Source organism: Vulpes lagopus, chromosome 1, assembly GCF_018345385.1.
Source record: "Vulpes lagopus strain Blue_001 chromosome 1, ASM1834538v1, whole genome shotgun sequence".
Classification (NCBI taxonomy): Eukaryota; Metazoa; Chordata; class Mammalia; order Carnivora; family Canidae; genus Vulpes; species Vulpes lagopus.
Window position 1 is genome coordinate 24,056,512 of NC_054824.1, and position 13,424 is coordinate 24,069,935.

The window sequence follows — 13,424 nt, forward strand, 5'->3', positions numbered from 1 at the left end:
GTCGAACATATGCTTTCTTCTCTCCATCAAGCCTGATTAAGGTGTTTACCTTGGCCACATCAGTGTCATAGAGATTCTTCACAGCCTGTTTGATCTGGTGCTTATTGGCCTTAACATCCACAGTGAACACAAGTGTGTTGTTGCCTTCTGTTTTCTTCATGGCTGACTCAGGAGTCAGGGGGAACTTGATGATGGCATAGTGATCAGGTGTGTTTCTCCTGGGGGCACTCATTGAGGATATTTGGGCTGCCTTCTGTGACGCAGGGTCTTGGGTCATTGGAATGTAGGTAACATGTGGATCTTCTATTTTTTTTGTGACTGTCCATGCTTTTCAGCACCGCTTTCAAAGCCTTTGCTTTGGCTTTGGCTTTGGCTTTGGGAGGGGCACGGGTTTCCTTCTTTGCCTTTGGTGCCATCTTCATGAAAGCAATGTAATACATTTTTAAAACTAATTTTGTAATTGAGGTATAATGTACATTATAGAAAAGTACACTTAATAATGAGTATATTTGGTTTCGATGGATTTTCACAAAATGAACTCATGCATGTGGTATGAAGTAGCACTTCAAAGGCCCTCTTGTCTCCCCCTCCTAGTAGCTTCCCCATTCTGCCTCCCCAGATAACTTCTAACACTGGAGATTAATTTTATTTTGGCCACTCTTAAGAGTTGATAGTGCCGTTTGTCAGGTCACAGTAAAGCCTGGCAGTTTACCTAAATGCAGGTTTTCCCAGCCATCTGTCCTCCCCATTTTCACCCCTACCCCCAACTCAGTCATCATCACTTTTCACCTCTATCTCTTCAATCCAGAATTTGCAGGGGTTGGAAGTGAATGACAGGTTGAAGGAGATTGATGTTCCAAGCGTTCTCAAGATTTTAGCAGTTAGAGGATGTGATTGCCAAGTAGTATACACCAATAACTGATAATATTTGTTATATTATTGATCTCATTTCAGGACAATCCTATATCTTGACCGGGAAAAACGGATTTTTACTGAAGCAAATTTGGTTTCCATTGGTGGCAAAAAGCTAAGAAATAGTGTTTTGAGAATGTCCTTTGAATTCCATAAAGGTAAGAAGTTTAACCTTTTGTATTCTTGAGTTATGCATCTGATCACAGAATGTCTCTAAAGGTAAGAGACCTTCAGCAGCTGCTGCCGTTTTCTGATTCTTTTTGATTTGGTGGCCTAATTTATTCAGTAATAATGACCAACTGCTTTGTTACATGTTCTTGATTTCACTTAACTTTTTATAGCAACCTTGCATGGTGTAGGTCCTATGCTGTGAAAGAGGAGAAGGATGTATAGAGATGCTCATGGTCATATCTCTAGCAAGTAATAGAGCTAGAATTTGAAATCTAGATCTGTTGGCTCAAAATGTTCATGCTCCTAACTATTTGGCTATAGGTTCTTTCTTCATTCTTCCTTTATTTTTTAAATTGAAAATATATCTGTGATCGTCAGAGAAAATTTGGACTATATTGAAGCATAAAAATAGAAGTCTGTCTTTGAAGGAGTCATTGTTAATAGTACATTCATTTGTATCTTCTCCTCTGTGCTGTCTATTCTTTCAAACATACATACATTTCGATTTGTTTTGTATTTAAACAAGTACTTCTATAAAATCTGCATTATTGCTCTAAAATTTTCATTTTTCGGGATCCCTGGGTGGCGCAGCGGTTTGGCGCCTGCCTTTGGCCCAGGGCGCGATCCTGGAGACCCGGGATCGAATCCCACGTCAGGCTCCCGGTGCATGGAGCCTGCTTCTCCCTCTGCCTGTATCTCTGCCTCTCTCTCTCTCTGTGTGACTATCATAAAATAAATAAAAAATTTAAAAAAAATTAAAATTTTCATTTTTCATTAAGACATTAAGAACTTCTATAGATATGCATACCTGATTTGCTAAGTTTAATATAGTAGGCTAAGAATTTACTTTCAATTTTGACCTTTCAAAATTGACCTTTGTACTAAAGATGCAGTTAAGTTGCATGTTACAGTTGATTTTGATAATATCCAGGGATTAATTTAAATCTGATCGGATGTTCTTATTTATGTCAATTCTAAGATCCAGAGAGCTATCACAGCCTGCCCCATGAAATTGTGGTCAACCTTGCTGCTTTTTTTGAACTTTGTGATGCACTAATCCTGCTCTGGGTACAGTCCTCTCAGGGGGTTGTGTCTGATGCCATTGTCATTAAGGTGAGGAAATGTACTTCATGTTTTTATTTTTGTGCTAAGAGAAATATTTCAGATTCTTAGGGGTGAAATGAACTACAGTGTTATTATATGCCCAATATTACTTGAGAAATTTAATATTTCTTAACAGTTTTAAATATATATATATACATATTCTAGAACTTTATGGGTATATAACTAGCATAATAAGTAGCATATATTTGAAGTGTAGAATTTTATGTTTTGACATGTATATGTCTATGAAGCCATTCCATAATAGTGAACATACCTAATAACCTCAAGCCTTCCTTCATGTTCTTTTGTATTCCCTTTCTCTCCCTTCCCCCCACCCGAACATCCATTAATGTGCTTTTGGTTCCTATAGATCAGTTGTGTTTTCTAGAATTTTATATAAATGGAGTCATGCATTATACTTTTCTGTCTGGCTTCTTACACTCAAAACAGTTATTTTGAGATGCATCCAGATTGTTTCGTATCAGTTCATTCCTTTTTTTATTGCCAAGTAATATTCCATCAAATGTATGTACTACAATCCATTCACCTCTTGAAGAACAGTGGAATTTTAATTTATTTTTTAATCCACTTAAGCCTTCTTAGTCATCATCAATTGAAATATGTTTCTTGTGTCTTTTACTGAGAAATGTTTGTAATTTGGTTTACTTTGTTTTTAGATCTTGGATTCTGTGCGGTGGCGGGACCGGTTTTGGACTGTGGCTGACACAGTAAAAGTGGATACCCCGGGCTTGGCCCTGCTTGCCCTGCACTGGCACTGGGTTTTAAAACATTTGGTCCGTCAAATCCCCCACCTCCTAATGAACCATGAAGACAAGTAAGAGTCATACTTAGAGTAATGATGTCAGTATGTACATCTATGATAATAAAGAGAAAAGGGTTTGGAGTTGAAACTTTTCTTCTTGCTTTACTTTGGTTTATTCCGTTGGCCTATTGGTGAATGTAAATCAAATGTAAATGATATCTCTACTATGTCTCTACTATCCAGCATTTCCCCCTTTCCTTACTTCCCTCTGCTCTTTTCCCCTTTAAAGATACTACAAAGAGGTTCAGACGGTCTCAGAACATATTCAGAATTGCTTGGGGAGCCCGACTGGTGGCTTCACTGGTATAAAGAAGTTGCAGAAGTTCCTGGGACGACCATTTCCTTTTAAGGTATAATTAAGAAACATGTAGTAAACACAAAGATCTGACCTCTTCTGAAGTTCGCCTGGAGCATGAGGCCTACCATTCAACTAGACTTATCCTTGCCTAAATGTTTAACTTCTAAGTGTTCACTGAATACGATTAACTGATTTGTTAAGTGTTAACATCTTGCTTATTGTTGACAGTATTAGTCTGGGTGGTGTTTTAACTTTATTACTGTAAAATCTGAGAGCAGCAGGGGTAAACAAACTGTATGTTTTCTAGAAGCACTGTGGAAATATTTAAAATGTTTTCTTAGATGTGAACAGACTGCTCAAAAGAATCTCATTTCTCCTCTATAAGTAGGTTCTCCTGGGTTTTGTTGTTTCAGAACAAGCTGGTGGTGGAATGTTTTTCTCAGTTGAAAATCCTTAACAAAGCGCTTGCCATAAGGGAGCGGATGCCTGCCCTTGGGGAAAGTGGATGGTGGGAAGACATTAATCGTCTCCAAGTGGTTGCTTCTGAATGGACTTTTAAAAAACGTCTCTTGCAGGCCTGGGGATTGGTCCTCAGAGCTAATATTCTGGAAGATGCCAATCCAGGTAATATACTCTGGAGTTTAACCTACTGACAGGTGTTCCAGGAGTATCTCTTGCCCAGTAGCCAATACGTTTTAAGTTTTTCCCTTAGATTTTCTTTTACTCTGTTTCACTTTCTTTTTTCTTTCCTCTTTTTGTATGCTATAACTACAATTAAATAAGTGCCAGGCATAGAGATGAACTTTACATATATTATGTAATTCTCTCATCAGAATTGTGCAGGTATTAATAACATCATTTTACAAGTACAAAACTCAAGCTCAGTTTAAGCTCACAGTCACATGATTAGTTGGGAATCTAAGCCTGTTCTGTTTATCACTATGCTATAATGTTGCATGTGTCTTTTTGTCCAGATGAGTTGAAGAATCTTGTGAATGCTCATTGTTTAGAACTAAAAGCCAAAGGAATTTCATTTGGTTTTCTGGAGAAAAAGCACAATGAAGCTTCCTCCGTGTTCCAACCAGACTTTACCTCCTTAATCCAGCTTACCAGGAGTGTTCAGTTGTGGCCTGCAATGGAGTACCTGGCTATGCTTTGGCAGTACAAAGTGGTAGCTAATTTTATGACACAGGCCTGTCTAAGAAGGTAAGCCATTTTCCTCTGGGGGACTTTTTTTTCTTGTTTGATTATTCTCTGTATCCTAATGTGAAACAAAGTACAGACTTAAAGGGGACTAGTTACTGAAAGACAACAAGAGAAGTCAGTTGCCACTGATTCTTTGCCTATTTTGATTCCACCTCTACAAGTTACTGGGTATTATTCCAATAGAATTGCTTATCTTTTTTTTTAATAGATGCACTATAAGTTCTGTATGTTCCATCTTCCCATACATAATAGATTTTTAGCACTTTATTGATTCCTGACAGCCCATCCTTTCTTCCTCTTTATTTGTGGAACAGATCCAGCAAAAATCAGCAACCCCAGATAGATGAGGAGATAAGTCATCACATCACATTTTGTCTTAAGCACACACCAGTTGCTCCGCAAGAGCTTCGAGACCTTTGGTCCTTACTGCACCATCAGAAGGTAAAAACCAAAATCAAAAGGGAAATAAACCTCTATAGTATGACCCAGTTAGACTTATTGTGACAGACTGGTTGCAGAATGGTTTATTTATGTCCAAAACTCCAATCTTACTTGAATTAACTTTCAGAGGGGGAGAATTTTGAGTGTTTTTTTGCAGTAATTATCTGTGTATTTCCCAGCTCTTCCTAGAATCATTCTATTTGGTTTCCAGTTAAATGAGGCTAAAATATTTCTTATTTTTATTGTTTGTGCAAAAACATAGTGGGTGAGTGTTTTTAATCTTTCCCCCAAGAATTGAATGTGAGTAGTGGTAAACTACAGTTAATATAACTTCATTAGTACAACCTTAATTTTTTTATGATGCTCTATTCATTTATCTGTTTTGCTGATATTATATTCATGTGATTCACTTATATTTCCTCCTGTACCTCATAAAAGATCTCAGTTTTATAAAATTATCATTAATAAGATAAGTGGCTTAACCAAGATGACCAGGGTGGCAGAAAATCAGGGACATTAGAATTAACACCTTTAGACCCATGTTAATTTTAGATGAGTTATAAGACAGAAACCTCATAACTCGGTTTATGGAATTTTTCTCAGATATCCTCTTACCTATTTATCTCTAGGTGTCTACCGAAGAAATTACTTCGTTGTGGTCTGACTTATTTAATTCCATGTTTGGGTCTTTTTGGAGCAGTACTGTGACTACAAATCCAGAGTACTGGCTAACGTGGAGCCCTCTGCCTGATATACAGCAGAGGGAGATGCCTAGGTCCCTTCTGGACTCCACATTGAAGGTTTGTTGGCATAAAATCATGAAGATGTTTGATGGTGGAAAATTTTTTTGATCTAGCAATAAATATTTATTCCAAGGACAGAGGAACACCTAAATAAGTAATTCTCTAATACTTTATTTTTTGCAGGATGTTAATAAATAAACCTTCAAAAAAGATACTCTATCTTAAATTATTTCAAAAATTCTGAATTAAAGTAAATAAAGTTAAATGTCTTCACTCAGGGTACCTGAGTGCTTCAATGGTTCAGTTGTTTGAGCATCTGACTCTTGTTTTCAGCTCAGGTCATAATCTCAGGGTCATGAGATTGAGCCCTGCATTGGGCCCTACGCTTAGCTCAGAGTCTGCTTGGGGATTCTTCTCCCCTCTCCCCCTCTAAGCTCCCCCCTGCTCATGTTCTCTCTAAAATAATAGTCTTCACTTTATTCTCTAAATAAAATATCTTTTCTAGTCACATTTATACAAATATATGTGTGTATATGTGTGTGTATATACAGTTGACCCTTGAACAACACAAGGTTTGAATTGAACGGGGTCACTTACACATGGATGTTTTCCAATAAATATGTATTTTATTTGTGACTGAAAAGTAAGGTAGAAGTTGCCAAATGCCTAGAAGCAAAGGGAAGTTAGAGGGAAGATACAGGGAAGGCTGGAACAAAAGGGCCATCATCTTATTCTGGCACTCCTTATCCTACTACCTGTGCAAGACTTGGTTATTGAGGTATTGAATGGTGAAAGAGGTACAAAGGAACTGACGGGCTTGGGGGGTGAATTCTCACTACAGTGGTAGGACCTATCACTGGCCAGAGTTGGCCAAGGACGACAGAATGATAACCTGCCTCCTCCCTGAAGTAAGAAGTCTAGGAGAACCAGGGGGTAGGATGAGCACTAAACAGGATTCTTGGTGACGGAGGGGACTGCGGGGAGGAGTTGTTATCCATGGTACTGAAAGTCTGAGGCAGGAAATTAATACCACAGGGGATGGTGGCAGCTGGCTCACTGCTTGCCACCATTTTCTGTAAGCAGGAACGGTATTAGAACTTGGAATAGGGGCCAGGTGGAGCAAGTGGCCAGAAAAGGTGAGTAAAGGTGCTCTGCCTTCCCTGGTTCTTTGCCTTTCTCTGGACTCTATGTGGAAGGAGATTCTGCATTCTTGGGTATAGTAGCAAGTAGCAGATAGCACTCTAGGGTCCAACTTTGCCAACTTTGGTTGGAGATCAGAAGGCCTGTGTGTCTTTTTCTACAGTATTGTACATAGTTAGGGTTTTGGGTAGTTAACCATTAAATACATGGGTTTTTCTTTTATGTATGTGGTGGGGTGGGGGTGAGGGATTGGCATTCCTAACCCCTGTGTTGATCGAGGATCAACTTTACATCTATATATAGAATTCTGTAGCAATAAGTATTATTTGCTCTGTATCTTATTTACATATATTTTGTATTAAATATACATAAAAATAAGATCGCTTTCTTTGTTCGTATGTCATGGAAACATGTCATTCCAGCTTATACTTTGTAAGGTATGCCATTGTTCTAATGTGCTGGAATTTATTTAATCACTTATTCATAAATGTAGAGGTTTTTTGCCTTTATTTCTCCCTTTCCTATAATAAAAACTAGAATTTATTCCTTGGTTAGAATGTCTGTACAGTTAAAGAAATTTATGGCTATTCTCAGAATGTCTGGGCAGGTGGTTTTTAGCAGTGGTTTTTGTTTTTCACACACACACACACACATACACCTCCCCACCTAGTTTTTATTTAAGTTCCAGTTAACATACAGAGTAACACTAATTTCAGGTGTAGAATTTAGTTACCTGGTACTCATCACAAGTGCCCTCCTTAACACCCATCTCCAGGCCCCTTCCCCTGTAATAACTGTCATTTTGTTTCCTATGTTAAGAGTCTGTTTCTTTGTTTGCCTCTCCCCGCTCTCCCCCCATCATCATTTGTTTTGTTTCTTAAATTACACATATGAGTGAAACCATATGATACTTGTCTTTCTCTGACTAACTTATTTCACTTAGCAAAGTATTCTCTGGCTCTGTCCATGTCGTTGCAAATGGCAATATTGCATTTTTTTTTTTTATGGCTAAGTAATATTCCAGTGTGTAAATTTTATCCATTTACCAGTTGATGGACATTTGGGCTGTTTCCATAATTTGTCTATTATTGATAATGCTGCTATCAACAGGGTGTATTTTTTACTTTTTCAAACATGCTAGGAGCTGGTAAAGGAGGAGGTCACAAAGCCCAGGATAATCACAGGAAGACTTAGGACTAGAGCACAATTTCACTTATTATGTAATCTATTTATTTACATTTTTGACACACTAGGTGTTACCAGCATTTTAAATTATTGCTAATCAGTTTAAAAAATCTTGTTTGAATTTGTTCTCATGATTATTTTTTTAGATTAAACATCTTTATATGTATGTATATTTCCTTCATGTATTTTTCAGTCATGTTTACTGCTCATTTTGTTAAAAAATGAAGTCATCATCATTTTCATATTGAAGATCTCTTTATAAAAATTATAGATATTAAACCTTTACCCACCATATGGTTAGAAATATATTTCTAGTGTTCTCTTGTCTCTCAGGTTTTTTTTTTTAAAGATGTTATTTATTTATTTATTTATTTATTTATTTATTCACGAGAGACACGGGGAGAGAAAGAGAGAGACACACAGGCAGATGGAGAAGAGAAGTAGGCTCCATGCAGGGAGCACGATGTGGGACTCGATCCTGGGACTCCAGGATCACGCCCTGGGCCGAAGGCAGGCACTCAACTGCTGAGCCACCCAGGCATCCCATCTCTCTCAGGTTTTATAATGTTTTCTTTTCAAATATTCTAGCCCCTTTCTATTTTCTGGCTTTGATGTCATGCTTTTAAAAAAATGTCTTCTGGGGCAGCCCGGGTGTCTCACTCAGAAGAGTGCCACCTTCGGCATGGGGCGTGATCCTGGAGACCTAGGATCAAGACCTGCATCAGGCTCCCTGCATGGGGCCTGCTTCTCCCTCTGCCTGTGTCTCTGCCTCTCTCTCTCTGTGCCTCTCGTGAATAAATAAATAAAATCTTTAAAAAATAAAAATAGTCTTCCTTCCCTTTCCCTAGAGGTGAAAACCATTTGCCTAACATTTTTTGTATATTTTTGTTTTATATTTAAATCATTAGTTGTATCTGGATATCTTATTTTGTGAGGTAGGTATCTAAATATTTTACACAAACAGTATATCTAAAAGCAGTATAATAACACCACATTTGATTAATTTATCCTTTCCACTCATTTGAAATGCCACCTTTATCATACCTTATTCCCACAGATGTTCATGGATTGGTTTGGGACTCTTCTGTTCTCTTGCTCTATCAAAATTATCTTTTAAATTAATTAAAAAAATTTTTTTCATTACCTCTGTACCCTTCATGGGGCTCCAATTCATGACCCTGAAATCAAGAATGGCATATTCTTCTGACTAGGCCCAGCCAGGCATCCTTCAAAATTGATTTCCTTATTGTAGAATATTTCTGAAAGCCTTCAGTGAGAAATCTTGTGAATTCCCGAGAGTTACAGAGTATATACAGTGTTTCCCATCGTATGTATTTAACCACTTAATCCTTTGCTGTAGAGAGCTATTACTGTGTCCCAGATGAACAGTCCAAGGAGCACAGGTTTGACAAACTTTGTCCCTGGCTCTTAACATTTATCTTCTAGCTCTACTGCAAGAATGGTCTTCTTGATGCCCAGGTTGGAGGGATTTTCTTGCATTAGTAAAGCACCAGTTGTTCCTCATTCTTTGAGAATGGAGTCTGTTTCTTTAAAGCCTAACACCTTAAAAAAAAAAAAAAAAAAGCCTAACACCTGACACCATTCTGCACTCTGGTTGATGTTTACCTGGTTCTAGCAACTTGAACCTCCTTTTTTTTTACTCCCTTTCTTCCTCTGAAGTGCTCAGTGCTGCTTGTTAAAATCCTTTTAATTTCTTTTTTTTTTTTTTTTAAGATTTTATTTATTTATTTATTCATGAGAGACAGAGAGAAAGAGGCAGTGACACAGGCAGAGGGAGAAGCAGGCTCCATACAGGGAGCCTGTCGTGGGACTCGATCCTGATCCCGGGTCTCTGGGATCATGCCCTGGGCCGAAGGCGGGGCTAAACCGCTGAGCCACCCAGGGATCCCAAATCCTTTTAATTTCTAAAAGATACATGACTCCTCTCTGTCCATCAGGGCCCCAGCAGTCTCAGTAGAGCCATATTCTCCAAGTGCTGTTTTGAAGTCTTGACCAGCAGCTGCAGAGCAAGTCCTTGGGATGTGAGTGGCCTCCCTATCCTGTCCTCCTCACATGTCATCCTGGGAGAATGGGTTGAAAGAGCCCAGCAGCTCCAGGACATCAGCCTGGCGCTTTGGACCAACATGGCTGTGCCTTCAGTCACAGAATTCAGGTATTCTTGCCCTTCTCTGCCCTGCTCCCAGGTAGACTGTAAAGTTCTGTCTTTTTTATAGAGCATGTAGCAGAGAACTCAGTCATAACTTGTTTCTGTAGTGGCTAGTTTTGATGGCTGAAGACAAGTATATTTTCTGATTGGATCAGCAGGTTTTTAGCCCATGACAAGTTATTAGGAGTTGGCTAGTGCCTCTGTCGGTTTTAAGCTTATTGTGATAGAGCGGAGCTTAGAAAAGCATGTAAGGTTACTTGAGCAGAGAAATTCACCTCTAAGTGGTGAATTAGGGCAGTAATGCAATCTACCTTGTCATTTTCTGAAAGAATGATAGTTGTGAGAAAAGAGTGCTGTTTGATGTAATGCAAGCCCTTAAGTGCTTCCTTATCTCTACAGACGCACGGATTCCCAGCTCCAGAGGCTTGTGCTGTGTCGGCACCTGGTGGGTTTGACAGAGCTGCTCCCTGAACCCCAGCGGCAGGAGTATATGCAGAACTGCGAACAGCTGCTGCTCGGGGACAGACAAGCCTTCCAGCATGTGGGCCAGACTCTTGGAGACATGGCTGGACAGGAGCCTCTGCCCAAAGAGTTGCTATGCCTCTTGCTTACTTCCTTGCGCCACTTGTTTGGGGAAGGGGATATTAAACAGGACCTCTCTGAGCCAGCCCGTCGTGGGAGCCTCTGGGTGAGCCTTGGCTTGCTCCAGATTCAGACATGGCTTCCACAGGCACGCTTTGACCCTGCAGTGAAGAGGGAATACAAGCTCAAGTATGCTAAGGAAGAGGTACGGAGGGGTGAGAATTTGGAGCATGGGGCTCCATCCCTGACTTAGTATATTACTCCTTTTATTGCCTTTTGAATGCTTAGAGCACCAGAGAGATGATTTTGCATAGGCTGCCCTGTGATATCCCAGGAGTGTGTTCTAATGACTGCATTTTCCTCTTTGAGAATTCCTCTGAGTAAGCTTAGGTATTTGGAGGGGTCCTTCCTAAGCTTCTGATGTATTTGCCAGTAGACTACAGTAGGCAGAGGTCACGACAGTTGAATATCTGAGGCATTGCCAGAGAACTAGTGGTATCTCTCCTATCCGTACTCCCTCTATCTGAACTAAGTCGAATATTTGGACTTGGATAACTTCTTCAGATGCGGTATGGTATTCCTCAGCTTTTGAACTTTTGGTTTGTTATCTAAAACTCAAGGATCAAGTAGATTTAGATTATGTGGTATCCCTTGATATTTGAACTTCTGACCAAACTCAGGAGCTGAATATATAAAGATAGTGATAGAATTTTCCTTCTTCAAAATGTGGAACTAGTATATGAGTTGGTAAAGACTAAGCTGCTATAGCAGAGTCCTTAGAAGTTCAGCAGTGTAAATAAGGTAGTTTCTTTTCCTAATAGCTCTAAGGTGAGTGGTCCAGGTTAATGGAGCAGAAACCCCTGCTCTTGAGTCATTCAAGAGCCCAGATTCCTTCTATCCAGTTTCTCTACCTTTCCCTGGGGCATTGTCCTCTTGGACAGGGTCACAGCTGGGCACAACAGACCTGCTTCTTCCTTTCTGTTAGTTACACCAGTTGCAGTGTGAGTGGAAGACCCGAAAGCTCTCGTCCCAGCTACTGACTGGAACAGACTTGGAAGATGAAGTCATTATCCGTTACTCTCATCCTCACATCAGGTAACAGCGGAGTGATTGTGTTGGGGGTTTATTGACTTTTTTTTTTAAAGACATTTTGAGGTTGGCCTTTGCAATGTAATTGCAGTTGGAGGTGATAATACATACTCTGAACTACATTAGCAATTAGACCCTAAAGCCATGGTTATAGTCAGGAAAAATTAATATTCTGAAATGAGGGGCAGGATTCACATGGGGTCAGGAGCATTGAAACCAGAACTTTTTTCAACATGACAGAAATTGGGTCTGGTGATGTGCACTCTGTGGGTTTGTTGTCTTGGTAAACATTATATAGTGTAGCAGGTCTGTGTTTAGTCCTGCCCCTGCCTTTAGACTTTGAATAGATCACTTAATTGCCTCTCAGCCTTGGAGTCCATGTCTGTAAGGGGAGAATAATAGCATTTACTTTGATGAATTGCGATTAGACTGATGAAATATGCATCTCCGTTGTTTAGCACCATGTGTGGCATGTGATGAATGATCTCTTTGTATTATTCATTTACATTATAATAGTCAATATTTTCCTCATGTTATTCCTTAGGGGCTGCTATGTCTTTATTTTGTTTTCCTAGCTAAGGGCTCAGTCTAGATTTGCTGTTTTTCTCCTGACTGAATTTGTATATTGTGTTAATTTGCCTTTAGACTACTTCGCCAAAGAATTGATCATCTGGAGAATTTAATCTGCAGCCTGTCAAAGAAGCAGGCCTTCAGACCCCAGGTGCCTGCCTATGAGTCACTGGTGCAGGAGATCCACCACTATGTCACCAGCATTGCCAAGGCCTCTGCTGTTCAGGATCTGCTCACACGGCTCCTGCAGGCCCTCCACATGGATGGACCTCGGTCTGCCCAGGTGGTCCAGAATCTTCTGAAAGAGGAAGCCTCCTGGCAGCAATCCCACCACCAGTTCAGGAAGCGGCTGGCCGAGGAGTATGCCCTGTATCCAGACTCTGTGACCCCACTGCAGGCATCCATCTTGCAGTTGCAGCATGGGATGAGGCTGGTGGCATCTGAAGTCTGTGCTTCATTCCATGGCAGTGTAGTCTGTGCAGACAGGCTGGGTAGCCTGGCCACATCCTTGTTGGCTTTTCCATCGGTGGGCCCTGCCTTCCCCACTTACTATGCTCATGCAGATACTTTATGCTCAGTGAAGTCAGAAGAGGTTCTTCGAGGCCTTGGAAAATTGATCCTCAAGCGCTCAGGAGGAAAGGAACTAGAAGGCAAGGGCCAGAGACCTTGCCCAACGCGAGAGCAGCTGCTGATGAATGCACTTCTTTACCTGCGCTCCCATGTGTTGTGCAAGGGAGAGCTGGACCAGAGGGCTCTGCAGCTTTTCAGGCACGTGTGCCAGGTAAGCCCACGACTTCCTCCTGAAGGGCGCTGGCAGCACAAGCAGGGTATCTGCAGGACATTAGCAATGTGGATGGAGACCATGTGGTTAGGCAGTGGGATCTAGTGTCTTCGTTTCTTACTCCTATTCAGTTTTCCGTTTTGGGGGTCTTTGTCCCTGAATTATTAAGAGATTAGAAAAAATTAGTGATATTAATTCTTTGTCTCTGACAC

The 13,424-nt window shown here is 40.2% G+C and overlaps 1 protein-coding gene across 4 annotated transcripts in view; it reads left to right on the forward strand.

The window, feature by feature from the left end:
- MDN1 (midasin AAA ATPase 1) overlaps positions 1–13,424 on the forward strand; it is a 162,419-nt gene that overhangs the window by 104,076 nt on the left and 44,919 nt on the right. For all 4 annotated transcript variants that reach the window (XM_041757895.1, XM_041757899.1, XM_041757912.1 and 1 more), the window contains 12 exons: positions 955–1,070; positions 2,063–2,196; positions 2,865–3,022; positions 3,240–3,360; positions 3,722–3,932; positions 4,283–4,514; positions 4,829–4,955; positions 5,585–5,755; positions 9,982–10,196; positions 10,590–10,977; positions 11,758–11,867; positions 12,507–13,212. In XM_041757895.1, the coding sequence (XP_041613829.1) occupies positions 955–1,070; positions 2,063–2,196; positions 2,865–3,022; positions 3,240–3,360; positions 3,722–3,932; positions 4,283–4,514; positions 4,829–4,955; positions 5,585–5,755; positions 9,982–10,196; positions 10,590–10,977; positions 11,758–11,867; positions 12,507–13,212 (2,689 nt within the window). The remainder of the gene's footprint in view (positions 1–954; positions 1,071–2,062; positions 2,197–2,864; positions 3,023–3,239; positions 3,361–3,721; positions 3,933–4,282; positions 4,515–4,828; positions 4,956–5,584; positions 5,756–9,981; positions 10,197–10,589; positions 10,978–11,757; positions 11,868–12,506; positions 13,213–13,424) is intronic.